The sequence below is a fragment of the Pongo abelii genome, chromosome 1, assembly GCF_028885655.2.
Source record: "Pongo abelii isolate AG06213 chromosome 1, NHGRI_mPonAbe1-v2.0_pri, whole genome shotgun sequence".
Classification (NCBI taxonomy): Eukaryota; Metazoa; Chordata; class Mammalia; order Primates; family Hominidae; genus Pongo; species Pongo abelii.
Window position 1 is genome coordinate 4,495,075 of NC_071985.2, and position 25,471 is coordinate 4,520,545.

The 25,471-nt window shown below is 39.3% G+C and overlaps 1 protein-coding gene across 8 annotated transcripts in view; it reads right to left on the reverse strand.

The window, feature by feature from the left end:
- Positions 1 to 25,471, reverse strand: part of CATSPERE (catsper channel auxiliary subunit epsilon) — a 193,760-nt gene that overhangs the window by 38,440 nt on the left and 129,849 nt on the right. For all 8 annotated transcript variants that reach the window (XM_054550079.2, XM_054550090.2, XM_054550070.2 and 5 more), the window contains 6 exons: positions 20,710 to 20,768; positions 18,659 to 18,734; positions 14,057 to 14,109; positions 10,860 to 10,910; positions 9,147 to 9,180; positions 8,997 to 9,076 (listed from right to left, as the gene is read on the reverse strand). In XM_054550079.2, the coding sequence (XP_054406054.1) occupies positions 8,997 to 9,076; positions 9,147 to 9,180; positions 10,860 to 10,910; positions 14,057 to 14,109; positions 18,659 to 18,734; positions 20,710 to 20,768 (353 nt within the window). The remainder of the gene's footprint in view (positions 1 to 8,996; positions 9,077 to 9,146; positions 9,181 to 10,859; positions 10,911 to 14,056; positions 14,110 to 18,658; positions 18,735 to 20,709; positions 20,769 to 25,471) is intronic.

Consider the following 25,471-nt stretch of genomic DNA (forward strand, 5'->3'; position numbering starts at 1 on the left):
AATATCTGTTCCTGAACTCCCTGCAGGGCAACAAAGAAATCCTGCCCCATTGTTTCCTCTAGGGTTGCTTCTGTGGCACTAAATTCTAGTTTGGGATTGGAGAGTGATAGACTCATCATCAAATGCTAGTAAGCGTGAGACAAGTCCTGGGACTCTGAATCCAGCTGTGATGACTTCGGTTCCCAGCTAGGTCACACTCCCAGGACTGGCTTCCTTCTTATGAGTGTTGGACAGTCAATCTATTGTCCTTTTATCGGTCAAACTCTGCCGAGCCTTGTACCTGAGCCACTCCCTATAACGTTAAGGCATTTATTGTAATCCAGAGACCTAGACTATGGGCTAATTTCCCAGTGGCCACCCCTGCCGCTGATTCTCAAAGCTTGATTGATTCAAGTCTGCCAGAGTCTCAAAGTGAGCAGCTAAATTCACCTCTGATGAATACCTGATTGGATACCTGGTTTTCAACTATGTATACTATAATTCAGTGGAACTGGACAATGGACCTTACCCATCTGTCCCTCTGTTGGCGTCTAGTATTCAGTTCATTATCTTAGGAGAACTGGAAGTAAAAGGTTTTATCAAGTGATTCCTAGTAGCAGACAGATAAGTTATTTCTAGAAACAAGTGCTGCCACAAAAATCCCAAATAGTGCTGTTCCGGTAGACTACTCTCCCACCTCACCCTCTCCCATCCCCCACTTGTCCTCTCATCTGCCCCTTGACCTCATAGAGATTTCCAGTTCCCCAATTCCTCCTTCCTTCCCCTTCCCCTTCTTCTCCTTCCCCTTCTCCCCTTCTCCTCCTTCTCTCTCCTTCCTTCCTTCCTCCCTTCCTTCCTTCCGTTTCGCTGTGTTGCCCAGGATAGGGTGCAGTGGTGCGATCTTGGCACACTGCAACCTCTGCCTCCTGGGTTCAAGCGATTCTCCTGCTTCAGGCTCCCGAGTAGCTGGGATTACAGGCGCCCACCACCATGCCCGGCTAATTTCTGTGTTTTTAGTAGAGACGGGGTTTCACCATGTTGGCCAGGCTGGTTTTGAACTCCTGACCTCAAGTGATCCGCCCACCTTGGCCTCCCGAAGTGCTGGGATTACAGGTGGAGCCACCGCACCCGGCCCTCCCTGCTTTCTCACACAGCATTTCTCTCCTGCATTCTCTTCGTTCCCTACTCAGCCCAGTCTCATGGCTAATCATCTGACCCCCAGTTATATTTATCCTATTTTTTGCTGGTGAGAAATCTGTCAGTCTAGGTGACATTCCATTGTAGGTAATCTTATTTATATGACAGCGTATGTGGTTTTCCCTTTTTCTTTGCTGCTTTATGGCTTCATTGTGAGGTATCTGAGACTTCATGCCAATCCTCAACCCTATGACTTGGGCCTTAAATTCTGAAAAGTTTTCATATTTTATTTCTTTTCATTGAATGTTGCCTCTCTTTTCAACGCATTTTCTGTAATTTCCCCTTCTGGAAAAAATTATTAAGCACATGTTGAAATTTGTCATTCTGCTGAAATTGTTTCTTATCCTCTTTTTTATTTCTTTATCTGTTTACCTATTTGTATTGCATCCTGGTTAATTTCCACATCTCTCTTTTTTCAGTAATTCTCTCTTCACCTATATCTAATCTGGTTTGTAATTATGTCTAAAATTTTGAATTTAATGACTACATTTTCACATCTAGAATTTCAAATTTTTAAAAATATGCCTACTTTCTTTTCATAGTCATATTATTTCCTTATGATTTCTATTTTATTTTTCCTCTTTATTCATTTTGAACACATTTTCTATATTATTCAGATTGTTCTGTTATTTTTAAGCATTTGTTTTGTGTGCTCATTTTTCAACTTATTTTATCTGCTGACTCGCCCTCATGGGGGTCCATTTCCTTAAATGTTTGTAAATTTAGATGATTGATTCTTTGATGGTGGTGACTTTTCCAGTGAGAATCCTCTGTCTTTGGATTTGCTTTTCCAGTTACCTTTGTTTCAAGGGGTTTGCTTACGGGTTTCAAGGCTACTTGATAGTTTTTAGCTTCATTTTTCATATGACACTTTCTGTGACTAAACTCTATGCCTATTAGGTGTAAGTTCAGATCCATAGGAGGCCTGAGGTGAACATTTTGGTGGACATCTCCCATTCTTATAGGAGGTATGTTTTTGCCTACAAATTCATGTAGGTTACAACCTTCCTCGTGACTGACCTGGGCATTAAGCAGAGTTTTCTAGTCTCTCTCTCTCACTCTTTTTTTTTTTTTTTTTTTTTTTGGACTAGGTAGCTCTTAATATATCCTGAATTTGTGAAAGAGCCTCTTGGCCTCACAGGGGCTTGAAAACCCAGCTTCCAATTTCTAGTTCCATTATCCTGGGCCAGTACCCCTGCACAGCATAGGTAGGCTGAAGAGCGTTGCTCTTTCAGTTCTCTCTTCGCTTCTGAGAGTGCGCCTTCTTTCTTTCAAGCTTAGTTATGTACAAAGTATTTTTGTTATGTTTTATCCAGGATGACGTGTCTATCACGGGTAGGGAGTGACTCAACTTAGCTCAGTCTGCTATATTACTATAATCAGAATGACTCATTTCTAACCTTCCTTTCTTTATCCTCAAACTGTAAACATGCTCATCTGTCTTCCTCTTCAATAAAATCCAGGTCATATTTTGTGTTTTTCTCTATAGGTAAATTCCTGTCTCTTTCTTCTATTTTCCAGCCCAAAGCTGAAAAAGCGTAGACTACATTTTGCCTCTATTTGTAAACTCCTCATTGATTTTGCAAACGCCCTGCAGTCTGGCTTCTCTTCTCACCATTGTGCAGAAACTACTCTTACTTGAGGAACAGTAAGGAAGCCACTTGCTGCATCTGAGTGAGTGCGGTGAAGTTTAATGGGAGAAAGGTAACAGAGGCAGAAAATCAAATAGAACCTTGGAAGTCATTGTAAGGGCTTGGCTTTTACTCCATGATAAGGATTTCGAGCTTCGGAGCAATGTGCTTTGACTTTGTTTTCAAGGTTTTACTCTTGCTGCTATATGGAGGCAAGAGTGGAAGCACAGAGAGCAACAAAAAGCCTATTGTAATAATCCGGGTCAGTGATGATGGCTTGGGTCAGTGTAACAGCAGGCATTGACAAATAGATAGACCCAATAGGCTTTGTTAATGGATTTGATGTAGGGTATATGAGAGAGGGAGGAGTCAGGGAGATTCCAAAGTTTTGGCCAGATCAACGAGAAGGATGGAGTTGCTATCACTTAAAATGGGGAAGGCTACTGGTGGAGCAGGTTTTGAGGGGACGATCAGGAGTTCAGTTTTGGACAGGTTACGTTTGATATATCTATTGATATCTAAGTGCAAAAGTGATATATGTATTTAGCATCTCAGTGGATGTGTGAGTCTGGGGTTCAGGAACTGTACCTGATTACATTTTATACACCACCTTGCAGTTAGATTTGAGACATGGCAATAGGTTCTGGATAATGGGATGTGGGTGGAAACCACCTCTAGTTCTGAGCCTTTAAAACATCCCATACAATCCTCCAGTCTTTTTCCCAGACATGGCGGCAAACTAGGAGAGACCATGTCCAGATGATGTAGTTCTATATATCAGACTATGACATGGAGAGTTAGGCACTGGGATTTTAGGGTTTATTTGTTACTGCAGCATAGCCTAAGCATACTTGACAGATACAAGGGGAGATGGTCAGGCTGTAGATGCAGTGTTGGGATATATCAATATATTGAGACATCTTGGCCCGTGTGACTGGATGATGACATTCGAAGAGAAAGTTGAGATGGGGAAAAGAAAAGAAATCCCTGAGCTTCCGGGCATTCCAACACTAAGAGGTCAGGGAGAGAGAGAGCCGGGTGTCAAGCTTCTGAGCAGGAACCTTTGTAGTGTGAGCGACAAAAGAGAGAATTAAATATGGGTGATGTTGAAAAAAGCCAAAATATTTTTGTTTAGAAGTGTGTCCAGTGCCACACCGTGGAAAAGGGAGGCAAGCACAAGACTGGGCCCAATGTCCATGGTCTCTGTGGGTGCAAGACAGGTGAGGTGGCTGGATTCTTATACACAGACACCAAGAAGAACAAACGCATCATCTACAGAAGGAGCAATTGGAGAATCCCAAGAAGTACATCCCTGGAACAAAAATGATCTCCACTGGTGTTAAAAGGAAGGCAGAAAGAATTGGTCACTGCCTTATCTACTTAGAAACCAGAATTGTCTCATGATTTTATGTGTATTGTGGTGTAATTGATCTAATATACCAGAGTTCAGGTCATGTATGACTGGCAGAATATTTTTGTTGGACAGCCCTGATAAGTAAGACTGGCTTCTGGTTAAATGAATATGATCAGTTTTTTTGAATTTTGACAGTAATTCGGACTCGGTAAATGCTATCCCTGTTTCCCCTTCTAAAGATATGATTGGACTTGATGAGTAACGTTCAACTTTTCACAAAGACGAGAGTGCCATCCCCAAACCTATTGGAGGCTGGTTTTTAATTTAGATGTGTATAACTAGTTATATGAATATATTTTAATACTGGAAAAATTCTTGCATTGTCTCAGAACTGAGCAAGACTCACCTGTTTTTTAAATTTGTGTTCATTTGCCTGTGAAAGGGCAAGGGCTGAAGATAAGAACGCAATGTTTATGTTTTTGGTCTTAACTCTGCACATCTAATTAGAATTCCTTGTATCTAAAATGCTGCCTTTTACTTATTGAAGGGCATTTTAATGGTTTATGTGTAATATCAAATAAAAACACTTCTCACACTTATAGATGACACTTGTCACCTTTTAAAAGTCAGTGTGACAAGAAATAGTAGCAAGTTAAACTTTACTTTCAGACTCTTGACTAAGTCGGACTAAGTTTTAACTTAGGATTGTCATTAAACAGCTATTCAAAAACACAAAACTGTAGAATTACTGTGTATGTGTGATTGGCAATGGTGCTTTGCCAACTTGTTAAAAGGATTAAAGTAGAGGAGCTATATACAAAATTATAAATTATAGGTGATCCTAAGACTTAAGAAAATTAAAAACAAAATCCCAGATCATGAAAAAAAAAAAAAAAAAGAAATCAGGGAGGAACTAAGTAATTAAGGGGGTGCTACCAGCAAGGAAGCAGGAAAAATGGGAGAATGAGCTCTCCTGGAAGCCAAATGAAGAACATATTTCAAGTAGGAGTAAATGATTAACCGTGTCAATTCTTGTTAATGAGATCAAGGAAGGTGGGACCTGAGCATTGACCATCCATTTAGCCAAATGGAGGACACTGATCATGTTGGCTGCCAGTGCCAATAGAGTGGTGGGTACAAAAACCAGGCTGAGGGCGATTTGGGAGAGAATGGGAGAAGAGTTGATGAGAGTGACCACAGAAGCTGAAGGGCTAGTAGGGTCAAGAGAGGGTTTTTTTGTGATTGTGTTTGTTGATTTTGTTTTGCTTTGTTTTTTGGTGGGAGAAAGACCTGTATATTTGTAGGATGAGTCAGTAGAGAGGGAAAAGTTGATGATGCAGGAGAAAGAGGAGGACAATTTCAGGAGCAATGTTCTTGATTAGGAAAACTGGTGGGGATCTAGCTTACAAATGGAGGGACAGGCCTTAGACAGATACACAGACGGTTCATCTATAGTGACAGGAAGGCAGACAGAGTTCCTGGTACAGTTGCTTGAGGATGGACAGATATGGTGGTAGAAGTTTGTGGAGGATTCCTTCTAACTAATGTCACCTTTGAGTCATTCATGTTCCTCATTCTCTTTCCCTTACCACTCACATCTATCAATTATCTAGCCCTGCCTATTACAATCACTCATTTTCTTTTTTTTTTTTTTAATTTTACTTTAGGTTCTGGGATACATGTACTGAACGTGCAGGTTTGTTACATAGGTATACATGTGCCATGGTGGTTTGCTGCACCCATCAAGCCATCATCTAGGTTTTAAGCCCCGCATGCATTAGGTATTTGTCCTAATCCTCTCCCTCCCCTTTCCCCCCACCCCCCGACAGGCCCCAGTGTGTATAATCACTAATTTTCTTATACAGGATTCTTTTTCTTTATCCTTGTTGCTATTTCAGTCATCTGTTTTTCTCTTCCTAGTGATGCAGGTGAACCCCACACTTGGGGCTCAGCTTGGGAGGTTTTTTGGCTTCACTCAGGAAAGAGTTCAAGATTGAGCTGACAGTGAAAGAAAGCAAGTTTATTAGAGTGAAGCGTACAGCAGAATGGCTGCTCTGTAGATGGGGCAGGGCTATCCCATAGGCAGAGTAGCACTCATGGATTGCTGGCTAGCTATATTTATACCTATTCATAAATATATGCTAAATAAGGGGAGGGCTATTCAAGAATTTTCTAGAAGGGGGGAAGGGACTTTCTGGAACCATATAAGAAAACTTCTGACTTATTGCCATGGCATTTGTACTGTCATGGTGCCGGTGGGAATGTCTTATGCAAATGTATTATAATTCCAAGTGCTAGCTGGTTTTGGCCAGTTTCTTGGCTACATCCTGTTTTGATTGGCAGGGTTGTGCAAACAAGTCCTGCTGATCTCCTACCTCACCAGGACTACCAATACAGTTGACTAGCTGGTCTCCCTACTTAGATTTGTTTCTCTGAAATTCATCCTCTACCCCTCTCCCAGAGAGAACTAGCTAAAGCAAATTTTTTTTTCTTTTTTGAGACCGAGTCTGGCTCTGTCGCCCAGGCTGGAGTGCAGTGGCGCCATCTCGGCTCACTGCAAGCTCCGCCTCCCGGGTTCACGCCATTCTCCTGCCTCAGCCTCCCCAGTAGCTGGGACTACAGGTGCCCGCCACCACACCTGGCTAATTTTTTGTATTTTTAGTAGAGACTGTGTTAGCCAGGATGGTCTTGATCTCCTGACCTCGTGATCTGCCCGCCTCGGCCTCCCAAAGTGCTGGGATTACAGGCGTGAGCCACCGTGCCCAGCCTAAAGCAAATATTTGATCATTCCACTCTACTGTAAGACTTGATAGAAGGCTTTCCGTGGTGTGGAATCCACCTAGGTAGCTTCCTGGCCTCTTCTCCTGAGACTTCATGACTAATTTTTGCCTCAACAATATCACACCATTTGAACTATAAATTTTCTTCCTCCAACTGTGTGTTTTACTTGAAAGACTTACCCAGCAGAATTCAACATTACTCTCCCCACTTCTCTCCTTCCCTCCTCTGCCTCTAGCAAAATACTCATTATCCATAAGACTCAGTGACTCAGCTCAAATGCAGGTCTTCTGGAACATTTCCCAGAGCCTCGCTCTCTTTATAGCTGGTTTGGAATCTTTTGAGTTTCAATACTATCCACCCACACTGCTCCATTCTGTCATTACACTCAGCATATCTGTGCATATGTTTATCTGCTCTATCAGACTCTTCTGCTTTTGAGGGTAGAAATCCTGTCACTTATCTTTCCATTTCCAGTGCCTAGCACCGTTCTTGGTGTAAAGTAGGTGTTTAGCAATGATGAACTGAAGAGTGCACTTCTCTGAGAGAGATTAAGATTTTTTAACCTTGGCAGGTTAAGCATTACATAAACAAACACGAAAACACAAACACACTAGGCCTCTGGTAGGGAAAGCAGTGCTTCAGGTGCCCAGGAAAATCAGTGACATGATTGGGTGTCTAGAAGAAGATCAAAACTAAGAAAGCAAGCAGATTAGCCGGATAGCATGGAGAGCTCTGAGAGACGGACTGCTGGAGTATGATTTAAGTGGAAAGGGCACATGGTAGAGTCTTAGAAGTGCCATGGGTGAGGGTTAGGGGCCAGACCATGCTGGCAGAGGCCTGCAGGATCCCAGTGGGAAAAGTTCTGGTAGCAAAACTAAACTGGAGCGTCTGATTCATTACTTCTATACCTACCCACCCTGAGAGATCTCAGAAGCTGTCTGCAACCTAGGAGGTCCCCAAAAGCTGAAAGCCTTGACTAAGAACATTCTGTTGATGTTTTAGACATAGGAATTTTACTTCCAGCAATCTACCCTAACAGCATACCTGGACTCGTGACCAAACAAGTACATGAATGGATATTCACTATTATTTATTTACAATAGCAAAAAATTTAGAAGTGTGAGTCGTTTACCTCATATTTTTTCTATATTTTAAATTTTGTAACAAGCTGTATAACTTTTATAATAATAAGCCAAGAATAAAAGAATAAAGTCAGAGATGAAAGCAAACAAATACAAAATCACTTGGAAAAGTCTTCCTAATAGCATTTCATTCATATTTTTATTATGAAATATTATTCGTTTTTGTTTTTTGAGACAAGGTCTCACTCTGCTGCCCAGGCTGGAGTGCAATGGTGCAATCTTGGCTCACTGCATCCTCTACCTCCTGGGCTCAAGTGATCCTCCCCTCTCAGCTTCCTGAGTAGCTGGGACCACAGGCACACACCACCACACCTGGCTAATTATTTTAATTTTTGTAGCAACAGGGTCTTGCTATGTTGCCTATGCTGATCTCGATCTCCTGGGCTCAGGCCATCCTCTGCCTCAGCCTCCCAAAGCACTGGGATTACAGGTGTGAGCCACCATACCTGGCTGAAATATTGTCTATAAGAATTGATTTAGGGATAATATTTTTGAAATGCCCTCAGTATACTTGTCGGCAATCTAGTTTCTTTCCTTATAAGCTTTCATTTATTATTGGCTTGTGGAAACAGAAGTTATATCACCTGGGGAAGGTAGTTCCTACCAAATAGGCAGGGGTGCTGGTAGGAGCCTGGGGAGAGATTCAGAGGGGATAAAGCAAGGGCTTCCCTGAGAGGCAGGCTCTCAGCTCTCTTACCCATTGAAATTTCAGCTGCCAAACAGTAATGTCCCTCAACATGCAGGGACCATCACGGCCCAGCTTTGTATAACTAGTACTGAAAACTAAGTCTCGCATATATTGAGTAGAGTCAAAAATACGTGTTGTTAGATGCATGATCAATTAGTCTTGTTTTCATACTTTGAGTTTGAAACTTTCAATATAAGTTAAAATGTTGATGAGAATATACTTACAGTTGAACCACAGGTTGAAACTTTTCTGTGAAGTCAAGCCTCAGAGGGCAGCCATATTCTCCCCAAATATACCTTACTCTCTAGAAAAGGAAAAATATTTTAGTGATTTTATATATTTGGTCCATTGGCAAAATTTTATAGTTTTCTTACCAAGTTTTTAGATGGTCGATGCCTCAGATATGACCTGTAAAAAAGATATTCCTCATTATTTCTCTTTCCTCTTTTCAAACTTAAAAACTAAACCCATGACTTTGTTTAGGTAAGGAGGTATCACAAAGGTCAAACAGATAAATATAATTATGAAATATTGAGTGCTTACTATGTTTCAGGCACTTTCTACATGTATATCCACACATATTAACATGTTCTTACAACAACTAAGGTGTGAATTACTGTCCTCTCTTTGTAGATCTGGTACTATTCTCAGAAATTGTGTGAAACTCGTTCAAGGCTACAGACCTTGCTTTACTACTGAGCAGGATGTGTGACAATAAAGCCCATGTTTGTTGTGCTATTCCAATGCAGTTCTTCCCAGAATATTAAGAGATGAAAGAATAAGATACTTCAGAATCAGTAACAATAGATGTGTATTTTAAAACTTTAGATGTTTCCTAATTTAGATTTCTCACGAGAGTGGAATGCTTCACGTTCATGAACTCAAGGACTTATTCCTTCAAAATCACCTCCCCCACATTCCCTGTCTTCTCAGTCCTCACACTTGAATCACTGTTTCCAGCCACATGTTCCATATATGTTACCACGTTGCAGGGGACAGACTCAGGAAACCCCCATCACAGTGACAGAGTCTATTTCATATTCTTGCCTTTCAGGCGCAGCTGCCACCTAGACACTAAAAGGTGGTATCCTCATCAACTATTAAACATTTTCTTCTCATCCTTGTATTTCACCAACAGCTTTCACTAAGCATTGCAACCTGGAGCATCTAGGCTGGGCCACTCTCCACCCTGTCTTAATTAATGAAATCACTTAAAGAATATGCCTACTGGTTAAACATTCTTTCATTTATTTTAATTAATAAATTAGACTACTTATTATTTTAAATAATAATTTCTAATTAGAATTAGAAAATTTTACAGCTTTTCAAAGATGCTTGTAAATATTTCAGAGGCTATGGACTTCTATATTTTGAGTCTAATAAATATTTAACATTTTAAAATGAAGATCTTTATCTTACAAAGGTAAAAGTCAAATTTTACTTAGTTATATCTTTAATACATCACATTATTAAAAATAAATATGCATACAATTAAATATAAAATCTAGAAAAAATTCAGTTAGTAGAATATTTGATGTCAGGACTTTCCGGGTAAATATATTACTTCTAACTAGCTGAACTACAGTCTTGTAGAATTTAAGCCACCATGCCCGGCTAGTTTTTTGTATTTTTAGTAGAAATGGGGTTTCGTCACGTTGGCCAGGCTGGTCTTGAACTCTTGGCCTCAGGTGATCCACCTGCCTCAGCCTCCCAAAGTGCTGAGATTATAGGCGTGAGCCACCACACCTGGCTTCAGTCATGTAGAACTTGAGAAAAATTATGTAAGGAAAAAAAATTCTTGTATGTCTTCCTTAAATTACAGGGAGCAATATGAGATTTGAGACTACATATATGTAAATGAGGCTTGCTTTGCTTATCCAATTAAATTGAAGGGGGAAGACTGACTCTTGTATGTTTCAGGAAAATTAATTATACCATCTACACATTATGCTTAATGCTAAAACCGACTGCACAGTGTCAAGCCCAACACATGGATGCTAATAATAATCCACTGAATAAGTACTGATTGTAAAGTACCGGTACTACGTTAATATAAAACTCAGTGGTTATGTTAAAAAATTTCTTACTTTTCAATCACGTATGAAAAATCATGGTGATGACATCCTCTTTTACTAAATCTACAAAAGACAAAACATAATGAAGTTGTAATATCATTTCTTAAATATTTGTACAAACATTTAATCATTTAACTCAGTGATTCTCAAACTGGAGAGTGTCAGAGAATCATCATTTACTGAATTAGAATCTCTGGTTAGTGTGTAGCCTTAGCATTTCTGTTTTTAAAACATCAGTTTCATAAATGTTTCAGGAGATACCAGAATTTGAAATCTACTTATTTATCTCTTATATTTGATACATGCTTATTAAAAATTTATAGCAGATGCAGGGCTTGGGGAGAGGTTGCTCAAAAGACAGACAATTTCAATTAGATAGGAGGAGTAAGTTCCAGAGGTCTATTGTACAACATGGTGACTTTAGTTCATGATATATTGTATTCTTGAAAAACGCAAAGAGAGTACATGTGAAGTGTTTTCTTACCATCAAAATGATAACTATGTGAGGTAAGACATATGTTAACTAGCTAGATTCAGTCATTCCACAATATATTTTAAAACATCATGTGGTACACACTAAATACATACAATTTTATCTGTCAAATCAGAACAAAAACCAAAAACTCCCCAACACAGAAAGAAACAAGAGTTAGCAAGGAAGCAGAGAAATTGGGACCCATATATATTGCTGGTGATAATGTAAAACAGTGCAGCTGCTATGGAAAACAGCTTGGAGGTTCCCTAACAAGTTAAACATAGGATTACCGTACAACCTAGCAATTCTACTCCTAGGTAGATACCCACAATAATTCAAAACAGGTGTTCAAACAAACACTTGGACACAAATATTCATAGCTGCACTATTCACAAAAGCCAGAAGGTAGAAACATCCCAAATATCCATGAACTGCTGGATGGATAAACAAAATGTGGTATATCCATTCAATGGAATATTACTCAGCCGTAAAAGAGAAGGAAGCACTAATACATGCCTGTTGAACCTCAAAAGCAGACTAAGTGAATGCAGCTGGACACAAAAGGTCATATGTTGTAGGATTCCATTATGTGAAATATTCAGAGCAGGCAAATCCATAGAGATTATGGTTTTGAGACAGCAGATTATGGTTGCCAGGGGCTGGGGGAAAGGGAGAATGGGAAATGACTGCTAACTGGGTAAAGAGTTTCCTTTTGGGGTGACAAAAATATTGTGGAACTAGATAGTGGTGCTAGCTGTACAACATCGTGAAGGTACTTAATTCCATTGAATTGTATACTTTAGAATGGTAAATTTATATTATGTGAATTTCATCACACTTTTTAAAAAGCTGCCATGGTAAAACACACAGCACACACAAAAATAAAAACTCATAGAAAATTTATCAAAATGAAAACAAATTTCTTTGGACTGTTTTATTAGATGTAAAGTTCTTTTAAACACAAGATTTCTAGTTGCTACTATTGTGCAGGTAAGGAGTTATTTTAAGGATTAACATAATTTCTAGTTAGGGTTCATCAGACAGAAGGCTATAATGATCGTTGTAATTATAGGAGTTTTTAGTTAGGTAAATTATTCATCTGACCATTTTAGGTGGCTGCTTCCAGTGGAACTTAGAACCCTTGTCACCACCATTTTTAGATAGATATTGGAAGTCTAGACCATCCCTCACCCTGAACACAAATTGGACCCCAAGAGTTGACAACTCTCCTTCATTGACAAGTCCCTGGCTCTCCAAAAGTATCTTGGACCCCATGCTATTCCAGGTCTCCCTTGATGACTGTAAAATCCATAGGCCCACTGTAACCTGAACCCAAGATATTAGAGTTTTTAGGGTTACAGGGAAGTGGGTCATTGACTAAGAGGCCCAGAGTAAGGTCCTAAAATCCGTGTTTTCAAAACATGTTCTCCAAGTGATTCTGATGAGTAACTGAGCTTGATAGTTATTATTTGGACTCTTCTAGAAACAGACTGCTTCAAGCTGCTTTCCATCTCACTTTAGAAGGAAATCGGGCCTGAGAAGGAATTCTGCATGCAGTGGTACTGGGAATTGATTTTGGTAACATGTTTACACCAGTTATTCTCAAACGTTAGTGCTCTTTGTAATCTCTTGGAAATTTTGTTAAAATGCAGATTTTGATTCAGCAGGTGTGGGATGAGGCCTGAGAATCTACATTTCTAACAAGTTCTCAGGTGATGCCAGTGTTGGTCCATAGGCCATACTCTAAGGTGCAAAGATGTAAATCATCCATGAAATAGGATGATACTGGCTGTATAAATCAACTAGCCTTTTTGCATTTCCTGGGAACGGAATTATGGGTGCAAAGATGTTAGGAAATGCAAATTTAGGAAATGCTGAATGAGATGCAAATGCTTAATTATCAATCCAGCAACTGATTATTACAACTCAGTAATAATTAAAAGATTATTAGAATGACAGAGGAGTAGACATTTGTTTTGGATGTGAGCAAGTAATTTCATAAATACTCAGATAAGAGTCAATGTTCCCCCACTCTCACTCCCACTCCTAACTGAAGGAAAGGCATCACAATAAATTTCTGTCTGTGTTATACATTTAGCCTCAGCTAAACAGATTTGTGTATGCTGCCTTTGATTTTCTCCCATGTAGAAGAAAAAGAGCTATGGTGAATGGAAGACACAGAGTCCAACGTGCTTCACCATGAGCCATAGTAGAACTGACAAAATTCACACGTTGGGATTCTCTGGGGCAATCACTGTGGTTCTGCTAGGCTTGTTCTAAGAAATTTCCCATAGAAAATGGTGCAGAAAACTGAGGCTTCTCTGATATGGGTGTAAGCAGTTCTCTGATGGAAATGAAATTATAACTGGTTTGAGAAGGACGGAAAACAGGTAAGTGTTTCTCCCTCCTGTTTTTCTGGGAATGAGCCGTAGACTGAAGAGTTGAGAGAGGCAACTGTGAAGGATAGAAACTGGCTTATTAAAAGGGAAGGTAGAGAAAAAATGCTAGTAATAGAGAAAGAGGCTAATTCTTTTTATTTTTAGTATGATTCAAATGTAGTATTTAACTTGGCAAAAGTTTAAACCAATTGAATCTAGGCATGAACGTCAATTTAGTTTTGGATTTCATTGTGGATGTGTCAGTCATTAGGCTATTATCACTAGTAGTTATCACTTAGTTTACCATTTGTTTTAAAACTTAAAGAGTAACACAGGTCAAATGGAAATATACTTACCCTTTAATTGCAATGAATTTTTTATCATCACAGCCAACAGCTATTTGGAACACCTAAAATGAAGTAACTTAGGTAGTGAGTTCAGCAGTTCTGATTCATATGATCTAAAATATTACAGCTAAAACCAATTGCATTTTAGATTTAAAATAATAACTTGTAAAATGTAGGGTTCTCTTATACTACTGCTCTGCACTGTTTTCTTCCTCTTTCCTTGATCACTTTTTTTTTTCTTTCCTTCCTTTTGTCTTTACTGCTCATGAGGCCCAAAAGTTGGGTCTCTCCTTTCTTACATTTGTGTCTCAGGGAATTGATCCAAATTCATCTTTTTTTTTGTTTGTTTGTTTTTTGTTTTTTTTTTTGAGATGAAGTCTTGTTCTGTTGCTCAGGCTGAAGTGCGGTGGTGCGATCTCAACTCACTGCAACCTACGCCACCCGAGTTCAAGCGATTTTTCTGCCTCAGCCTCCCAAGTAGCTGGGATTATAGGCATGCATCACCACGCCCAGCTAATTTTGTATTTTTAGTAGAGACAGGGTTTCACCATGTTGGTCAGGCTGGTCTCAAATTCCTGACCTCCTGTGATCCACCTGCCTCTGCCTCCCAAAGTGCTGGGATTACAGGTGGGAGCCACCACACCTGGCTCAAACTCATCTTTTACCTGTTTCTCTACAACCATGACTGTCAAATCTCTACTTCCAGTTGGCACCTCTGACTCAGCTGGCAGGTATCTATAATCTGTCCAGCTACTAATCTGACTTGCTGTTTTCGCTTTTGTAGACCAGTAATTTCTCAGGGTACTGAGCATCATGTGAAATAGCATCTTACTGTTGTTATTCCTCCTTTAAGCAGCAATACTCTATTCAAAGGAGCACTGGCCACAGGCTAATTATTAACTATTAAACCACTGTCCTCATTTTATGGTATTTATTCTAAACATTACTCATAATTGCTTTTTTAAAGAAATGCACATACGTGCTTTGTTTGAAAACAAATGACCTGTGGATCCTATAGCTTTGTTAACACAGCACATGCTTCTCTGTAAGTCAACTTTGGGATACAGTGGAGAAAGGCAAGTGTAAAATCAAACAATGGCATCATATAGACAGGCTGTTCCATGATGCCTTGTTTCATGGGCTGGAAATGCCCAAGAAGGGCATTTGATATGGAAAAGGCTAACTCTCAACCAAATAAAATCCCATTAGAATCTGATGCAATAAGTATATTGCATCTATCCCCAAATGCACCTCTACCGTTAGTAGCAATTTTTACTTTCTCTTTTTCACAGATTCAATACTTTTGCAGTAAGAACGGGGTAGAATGAACATTACACACAAAAAATAGAATTTCATGGAACTTTGCTAAGAAGATAGGTTATATCTGGTAGCTGGAATGCGTTATATCTAAAGATCAGACTATTGGCTTCATTAAATCTCAGTTATTAGGAAAATGAACTGTTGCAAAATATCTTACCCTGCTTGTAATGCTTAGATACATGTTGCTTAAAAATAATAAACAGGGTTCCATGGAACTAAAATACAATTAATTACTATACAGATATTAAAGGAAGGCTTACAGAGATAGTGAAAGTTAAACATAAAGTGGATGAATGCTTTAGCTTTATTTATAAGAACTGTCAATTTTCCAGGCAGAGAGTCATGGCTGCTTGTAACCAGGGTCCTGGTTCTCCCTCCGCTGGGATACCCACTTCCATTTCCACCTGGGTTCCAGGACCCCTGCCCTTCCAGCAGCTGTCTCAGCAGGGTCTACACACTTGCGTTCTACCTTACGCGTGTTGTTGGATGTTGCACATTTCCACAAAGCAAATCTGGAAAAACGCTAATACTCCCTACCCTATAAGAAGGACTTGGGGGTCAGGAAGGTCGAGATAGAAGAACGATGTCCAGCCAAGTTTGGTGGCCTTAAAGAGTTGACCCTGCTAAACCAAGACCTTTTAGTCTTCACTTCAAAGGCATGCTTCACAGTGGGAGTTCATATTTTATTATTTTTTTATGGTCCATATTTTATTATGGTCCATATCTGGACCACTTGATTTCATGCACAGGGCCTGATTTGTTCTCCCAACCACTCTACCCACAGTCCTCACCAGCCACCATCATTAAATCTTTGCTTTCCTGATCAGAATCATTGGCCTGCCCTTTATCTTTACTAAATTATCTATATAAGGGTTGACAAAGTTCTCAAATCTATTATAGTCAGGACCCACCATCACTTAATGATCTCATTTGCAATGTTTCTTCTCTTCCTTGTCCTAGTTGAAAAAAATCACCCCAAGCCTCAGGATCAACAACCATGGCTAGGATTAAAAATGTGAGTTAACCTGTAGGTGGATATTGAAAGGAGTTGCAGGTATAGTGTGGGGAGCACAAATAATCCTGTTTCCTAGAGTACCCACTGCTGCAGGGCTGACATATTCCCCAGAACTGGACACCTAATTAGAGAGATTCTGACATATGGCCTAAATGACAACATTTCTCCTCAGTGCAGAGACGGAGCCGGACAGCTCCTGCCTTAACCAAGAGTCAGACACAGCATATTTCTTCTAACCAGACAGATTAACTGACCTGAGACAGGGATTCTAAAGGCCCTCAACACAAATGCTGTTAGATAATGCACTGCACAAAGCTGTAGTCACCCCTCCCAGGGAAAATTCATCTTGGAAGGATTTACTAAGGCCCTCTGGGGGCTGGCCTACATTTCTGCATTTCCAGTTCTTGGTTAAAAAGTGAGATGCAGCCTTGTTGGAGATGCCAGTTCTATTTGCTGCTCTGCTGCAGGCTCTGAACACTAAACGACAAAGACAACAGGCTCCTATTCAAATAGTGCAGTCTATGTCCCTTCGGTCCAGCAGGTTTAGCAAGGGCCTAACTTCACCCAGTGGGATAAGTCTGTAGGCCATGGTTCTGTGTATACACAGAGCTGGGTCCTATGTCTCTACAATATTTATCTGGGAGGCTGATGGCTTGCTAAGCCATGAGTGTGCATGGGAGCACAAGGAAGGGACCTTGTGGTTGAAGGCGTACTTCGCAGTTGTGTACATGTTTTGATTTCCTTGGCTGAGTAGACGACCTGCCTCTACAAGGCCACATTTCCTGTTGTCTGAAAAAGCTACTGCATCTTTCCTCATTCTATTTCAGTGGGTAGGTCAGGACAAACTACCTGCAGTGGGCACAGAGGATGGCTAGATTTGTCCTGTCCTTGTCTGCAGGGCACCAAAGAGAAAACAGAAGGAAGAAACCAGTATATTAGATAATTACTATGTAATAGGCATTGTTTTGGGTACTTTACATGAATAATCTCATTTAATACTCTCAACAACCCCATAAGATAGATGGTACATTTTCCCTTTTACAAATGAGGCAGCTGAGGCTCAGAGTAAGTAGCCTACCCAAGCCAGTGGATGGTAGAGTGTGGATCTGAACTCAGGTTAGATGAACCTGATGTTGTAATGCCTTGGCTGTGCAGGATAGAATGAATAGGGATCCCTAAAAAATTCTATAGATTAGAGAGGGCTGGAGGAAACCACGCTGCTTCGGGAAGGCATCCATAAAGGAAGAGGGTAAAAGCAGTTAAAGATAGAAACTGCAGACCTAGGCTAGGGCAGGACCTTGCTAGGTTGTGGTTTCTTACTTCGTACATGGATTAAGCTGGCATGTGGTAGGCAGACAGGGGAGTCGTTGGTGTGCACCTGCAGGCAATTTCCTGGGGAAGCAGTGTGTGTCCGCAGTGCTCAAGGATGGATCACGTCTGCCTCAGTTCAAGGCTCCCTCTAAAATGTATGGAAACTTGCCCTGGTAGGAACGCAGGTTCCTCATGCTTGGGTTCTGAGTGGGAGGGGCCGGGTCCTATTTCGCTTTGTATTCCCCATATATAACACAATGCCTGGTATATAGTAGGTGCTCCATATATATTTACTGAATGTTAGGCTGAGAAGTAATAGAGGAGACAAGAGTGAAATATAGACTCAAAGGAGGCGGGGTTGTTAAGAATTTATGTTGAATTTCACCATAATATGATATAATAATATATAATATAGTAATAATAATGTTCAGTTACCTGAACACCCTGATACGATTTCATCCCTCCGTGCCTTTTCCTGGAATGTTTTTGCACCTGCCTGCTGAACTTCTACTCATTCATCACTGGTCATTTTGTGTATCCCTTTCTTTTCACCTTTCCCCTCCCAGTCTCAGTAAACTTCCTTAGTTTACTTTCCTCTAGGCTGTTTGAGAACTGTGTATACCATTTTCCATAATCAAATGTTGCAAAATTAAGCTAGTTTATGTTTACCTCTAGGGAAGGTACTCTGTCTTTTTATTGTTGCAACTCCCATTACCGAGCACATAGACTGACACACAGAAACAGAGTAGGCATACAATAAACTTTTTAAAATGAATAAATGATTTTTTCTTTTTTTATTAAATTATGAATAAATGATTTTTTTGAAGAAATAAGTGCAGAATAAATATGGAACTTGCTAAGTAACAGGAGGGTGGTACTGTATGGAGGTATTGTATGCATTATTTGGTTGACCACCTATACATTCTTGAAGTAAAATATTTGGGTCTTCAACCCATGTTGCTTACCTTTTGGGCCATTGGACATGTTTTTGAATATTCACTAGGTCGAAATTGAACCACCACAAGCCCCGTGTGGTTGTCCCTAGGAGAAACAATCCGTACAGGTCATTGTATCATGTGAGAGACAGGTATGACACTGTCTTTCTGTAGAGCAAGTGCAGAGTCCCATGTGCACGGTGTGATTGACCTCCCACGCGAATTTCTAGAGGCCTGGAGGATGGTGCTGCTGGTAACAGCTCTCTGCTTCTGCTAAGACAGCTCTGCATGCTGGTCCTATTGTAAAGTTGCTCCCACCTCATCGTATCCTGTGTTTTGGCCACCATAGGGTTAATGCGATGGGAAACAGAAATGAGCATCCTACCAGCATTTCAACCACCCTATTTCATTAACACAGTCCCTGGGCAATGGGGCTCTGCTGCTGACATCTCGACCTGCCTGAAGGTGGCAGCCACTGTGTGGGTTCCTCCTCTGGCTCCTACCCGTTTTCCCCTCGTATTGATAGCACCTTTGGAGCAATAAAGAGTGAGTTGTAAAATTAGTTTTCTGAGCCACATTCAACTGTGTAATATGATCTGACTGGGATTGAAAGCTAGGTCAGATAGAATGCCTTTCTCCACTATGAAGTGCACAAGAATCATTTTGTGTTCAGGCAAAACGTGAGGGCTAAAAAATAATAGAAGAAGAAAACGTGAAAGTTTGATTTATACCTACACCTGGTAAGGTTTTTCTTGTCAAAAAAAAAATGAGGACAAACAAACATAAAAAGTATCCTTGGCAATTTTACATGTATTCTATAGCAATGTAAATCTTAGTAAATATCCACAAAACCAAAAATATCCAAAGGAACCTAGACCATTAGGAGCATAAAGAGATAAGTTGGTGGGTGAAAGGGAAAGGAAGGAATTCAGCCTCTCCTGGCTATGGAGTCGAAAGCAGCATTTCTCCCTACTCTTCCTGATCAGTCTCTGTCACTGATTTTTATATATATATATATAAAATTCTGTTTGCTTCATAGCACTTACCAGTATTTGAAATTACTTATTTGATGATTGGCTGTTTTCTCACTGGAGAATGGGTTCCATGACACTAGAACTTCATCTTTCTCATTTACCCTGTATTTTAAATACCTAGAAAGTGCTTGGCATAGAGCAGGTAGTCAAACTCACTTGGAGTAGCACCAGACTAAAGAAAAATGCATTCTTCCTGTGGGCGCGGTGGCTCACGCCTGTAATCCCAGCACTCTGGGGAGCCGAGGTGGGCGGATCACCTGAGGTCGGGAGTTCAAGACCAGCCTGACCAACATGGAGAAACTATGTCTCTACTAAAAATACAAAATTAGCCGGGTGTGGTGGCGCATGCCTGTAATCCCAGCTACTTGGGAGGCTGAGGCAGGAGAATCACTTGAACCTGTGAGGTGGAGGTTGCAGTGAGCTGAGATCATGCCATTACACTCCAGCCTGGTGACAGAGCGAGACTCCATCTCAAAAAAAAAAAAAAAAAAAAAAAAGGAGAAAAAAGAAAAATTGATTTTTCCTAGGGAAAATATGCTATTTTTCCAAGAAAATACTTCCAGGCTGTAATGATAGCCATAGGAATGCCCTTACACAGAATTCCATGTTGGTTGTCTTCCTCCAGGTAGCCTAGCTGCTACCTTACTCAAGGAGTCAAAGACAGCATTTTATCTGGCTCTATGCATAAAGAGTTTCTGTGATATCAGAGTTCTTGTTTATGCTAATGATGGTATGTAGAAACTTTGAGATGGGAACTAGTGATAAAACATGCTTGAAAATTATTCAACTAACAAATAGCCCTTTTTTTGCATCTTCATTTGGATGAATGAGAAATTCAGATAGGTCATGTTTCTTATTAAACTACAAGGAGTATTTTACATTTTATACAGTTAAATATTAATTTTACATCTATCCAGACATTGAAAGGAATCTGAAATTTGAATATTTAAAAGAATATGAGGCCATTTAAATAAAAGAACACCCACAAATCAATAACCTGAGTAGCATATTTGATACTGAGAAAGTTCTTTTAAAAGTTATACTTACTGCGTCTCAAAGTAATCAGATATTCTCTCATAATCTACAGTCTGATAAAATGTTAGTGTCTGAAAAAAGAAAATTTAAAATTTATATAAAGCAGGGAAATTGGGGGTGGTGATCCCACTTTAGTAGCATATGGCTTTCCACATCTAGGCACATAAAATGCCTTCATTAGGGTATGTAATGATGTTGATCACTTGTAAGTAATCAACAAGATTGACTGGTGGATAGACAGGTGCATAGATATGTAATAAAGCAAGTATGCAAATAAAATATTAATGTACATAGTGGGTATAGATATAGAGCTGTTAAATGTAAAATTCTTTCAACTTTTCTGTATGTTTGACATTTTCCATAATAAAATGTTGCAAAATTATAATATAAATTGAATTCATAGCCTCACCAAGAATCTCACATAAAAGTAATTCTACCTGATAGAAATGTTTATATGTGCTTTTCAGGAGGTATATACTAAAATATTCATTGTAACATTATTCAGAATAGCCCCCAAATAGAAACAGACCAATGTTCATCAACAGTAAAATACCTAAGGATATCTTGTAGTACATTCATACAGAATGACACAATAGATCAGTGAGTATGAATGAATGACAGCTACAGAAAACAACATGGACTTTCATAAGCATCATATTCAAAGACAAAAGCAAGATAAAAATACAATATATGTAGATATTTATGGATGGATGTGTGTATATAATATATATGCAATGATTCCCTTCATATGAAGTTCAAAAATAGACAAAGCTTAGCTATATTATTTAGTGATGCATATGTAGGTTGTGAAACCTACATGCATTAAGAAAAGTGAGGAAATTATTATTATTATTATTATTTTTTGAGATGGAGTTTCACTCTTGTTGCCCAGGCTGGAGTGCAATGGTGCAATCTCGGCCCACTACAACCTCCACCTCCCAGGTTCAAGTGATTCTCCTGTCTCAGCCTCCCGAGTAGCTGGGATTACAGGTACCTGCCACCACATCCAGCCAATTTTTGTATTTTTAGTAGAGACGGTGTTTCACCATGTTGGTCAGGCTGGTCTTGAACTCCTGACCTCAGGCGATCCGCCCGCTTCGGCCTCCCAAAGTGCTGGGATTCAGGCATGAGCCACTATGCCTGGCCGAAAAGTAAGGAAATTATTACCACAAAAGTCAGACTAATGTTTGACTTGGAAAAGGAGACAATTCTGATCAGGGAAAACACAGGAGGGCTTTGGGTACTTCTGATATTATATTTTTTTGACTTGAATGGTGATTACATGGGTGTTTGGTTTACAATAATTTGCTAAATTATGCATAAATGTTTTATTTACTTTTGTATGTGGGTGTTATATTCATTTTTAAAAAACAAATGATTGGCTATGATGCTTATCATCATACTAGCCAATAATTAGTCTGTGAAGTTACAGTGACCCAGCCTGCATTATATAAGCAAGGTGCTTTCGTAATATACTATTGTACTTCATTGAGCCTCAATTGCTATAGGATGTAAGACTCATCCTGATTTCAGAGATGTTAAATGTTAAGAAAAAAGTGCCCTATCGAAGAGATCACTTGAGGTTAGGAGTTCAAGACCAGCTTGGCCAACAAGGTGAAACCCTGTCTCTACAAAAAAAAAAAAAATTCAAAAATTAGCCAGGCATGGTGGCATGCACCTGTAAGCCCAATTACTTGGGAGGCTGAGACACAAGAATTGCTTGAACCCGGGGAGCAGAGGTTGCAGTGAACCAACATTGTGCCACTGCACTCCAGCCTGGATGACAGAGTGAGACCCTGTCTCAAAAAAAGAAAGTGCCTTTGAATTGATAAAATATGGTAGTTGTAGTGATGGTAGCAGTAGGAGTAGTGGTAGTGTTTGTAGTAATGCATACATACAGTACTTACTATGTGCCAGGTGCGTTCCTAAGCCCTTAATGTGTACTAACTCATTTAATCCTCATAAGAACCTTATGTGTCAAGTTGAAAGAAGAAAAAAATTAGAATAAAAGAACCTTATGAGGTAGTTACTTTCATTACTATTATTATCCCCAATTTACTGATGAGAGAATTACAGAGATTTAAAAACTTGTTCAGTGTCATTTGGTAGTAATTGATAGAGCCAGTATTTAATTAGAAATGCAAATTTTGTATTTTTGCAAAATGCAATGTTTCACTGCCATTGGTCATTTGTATATTTTTTATGAATAACTAGTAGTTTGAAGGTCTGAGTTGCAAATACACAAATATACCGTAGACCCTTGAACAACACAGGTTTGAACTGTGCAAGTACACTTATACATGGGATTTTTTTTTCAGTTAGTATACTGGAAAGTGTTTTGGAGATTTGTGGCAATTTGAAAAAACTTACAGTTGAACCATGTAGCCTAAAATACTGAAAAAATTAAGAAAAAGGTATTTCATGAGTACATAAAATATATGTGGATACTAGTCTATTTTATCATTTGCTCCCATAAAATATATACAGATCTACTGTAAAGTTAAAAGTTATCAAAACTTACACAAACATTTACAGACCACACATGGTGCCATTTGCAGTTGAGAGAAATATAAACAAATGTAAAGGTGCAGTAATAAACCATAACTGCATGAAATTAACTACAGTACACACTGTACTATGTGATCATTTCACAGCCACCTCCAATTGCTATTGCTGTGAGCTCAAGTGTTGTGAGTATCTGCTTAAGACGCTGTGTGACACTAGTCACCCTGTGGGCAGTTCGTCCTTCCAGTAAATTGCATATCACAGCAAAAACTGATCTCTCGTGGTTCTTGCATATTTTTATCATGTTTAGTGCAATACTGTAAACCTTGAATAACACCATGGGCCCATACAAAGTGCCACTAGTGATGCTGTGGAAGGTGCTTCCAAGCAAAGAAAAGTCATGACATTACAAGAAAATGTTGAACGAGAGAGAAAATTGAAAAACAGAACAAAACAAAAAAAGAGAAATGAAAAAAAAATGTTGAATTGATTGATATGTATCTGTGTGTGTGTATATATATATGTATATGCACCTATATATATAACCTGTATACATATATATGTACCTGTATAGATATGTACCCATATATCTATATATCTATATATATATATGTGTGTATATATATATATACCTGTATATATAGAGAGAGAGAAGAGAGAGAGAGAGAGACTGAGAGAGAGAGAGAGAAAGCTGTATATATATAGCTGTAGACTGAGGTCTACAGCTAGGTTGCCCATCATTTCAGATGATTTATCTTGTAAACAGATAATGTAAACTTACGGTATTGATAAATACAGTACAGTATCATAAATGCATTTTCTCTTCCTTATGATTTTCTTAATTGCATTTCTTTTCTCTAGCTTACTTTATTGTAAGAATACAGCTTATAATACATATGAAATATATGTTAATAGGCTGTTTAGGTTAGGCTTCCAGTGAACAGTAGGCTGTTAGTAGTTAAGCATTTGGGGAGTCAAAAGTTATACCACGGCCGGGTGTGGTGACTCACACCTGTAATCCCAGCACTTTGGGAGGCTGAGGCAGGTGGATCACAAGGTCAGGAATTTGAGACCAGCCTGGCCAACATGGTGAAACCCTGTATCTACTGAAAATACAAAAATTAGCTGGGCGTGGTGGTGTACACCCATAGTCTCAGCTACTAGGGAGGCTGAGGCAGGAAGATCAATTGAACCCAGGAGGTGGAGGTTGCGGTAAGCCAAGATCACACCGCTGCACTCCAGCCTGGGCAAGAAGAGTGAAACTCCGTCTTAAACAAACAAACAAAAAAACCAGTAAAAGTTATACCAGATTTTCAACTGGGCAGGGGTTGGTGCCCCAATCCCCACATTGTTCAAGAATCAACTGTATATTATAATCAAATTCTTGGAAAGAAAACCAAGAGTTAAATATATCCTTTTATTTTGGTACATTATCAATCCAGTCCTATTTTATGTATCATACTTTATTTTTTCCCTGTATCATCTTCCCCAATAGTAGGCAGCAATATATCATATATCAAACAACTATGTTTGTATCCTTGAAAATATACCTTTGGTATCTTTGTATCCTTGAAATATGTATAATGCCTTTTTGTTTGTTATTTATGTGTATGTTTTGTAATATTCATAAATGTTATTACACTGATAGTGCTATCGTCTGAATGTGTTCCTCTAAAACTTCGGTGTTAAAACCTAATCACCAATATGATAGTATTGGAGGTGGAGCCCTTTCGGAGGTGATTAGGTCATGAGGGCAGAGCCTCCTGAATGGGATTAGTACTCTTATAAAAGAGGCCTCTGAGAGTGGCCTTGCCCCTTCTGCCATGTGAGGACACAGTGAAAAGACGCTGTCTGTGAGGAATGGTCCCTCACCGGAGACCAAGTCTGCTGGCATCTTGATCTTGGGCTTCCCAGACTCCAGAACTATGAGAAAGTAAATTTCTGTTGTTATAAGCCACCTGGTTTGAGTTATTTTTGTTTTGTAGCCCAAATGGACTAAGATAGATTTCAAATAGTTTCTTATAATTTTCATTCAACTCTGTGTTTGACGATCTATCCATGAAACTGCGTGTAAATCTAAATCCATGTTGTTTCCAAATCTGTTGATGCCAGATTATATGATTATTTAAAATAAGTAATTATATATAATATTATAGATTGATAAAATAAGTATCAAATGAAAGTGGAGTTACTGTTTCCCTGAGAACTAAGTTGATTTTTTTGGAAAATTTTGATAAAGCAAGTCACTGAAGAAACTGCTGAATTAGTA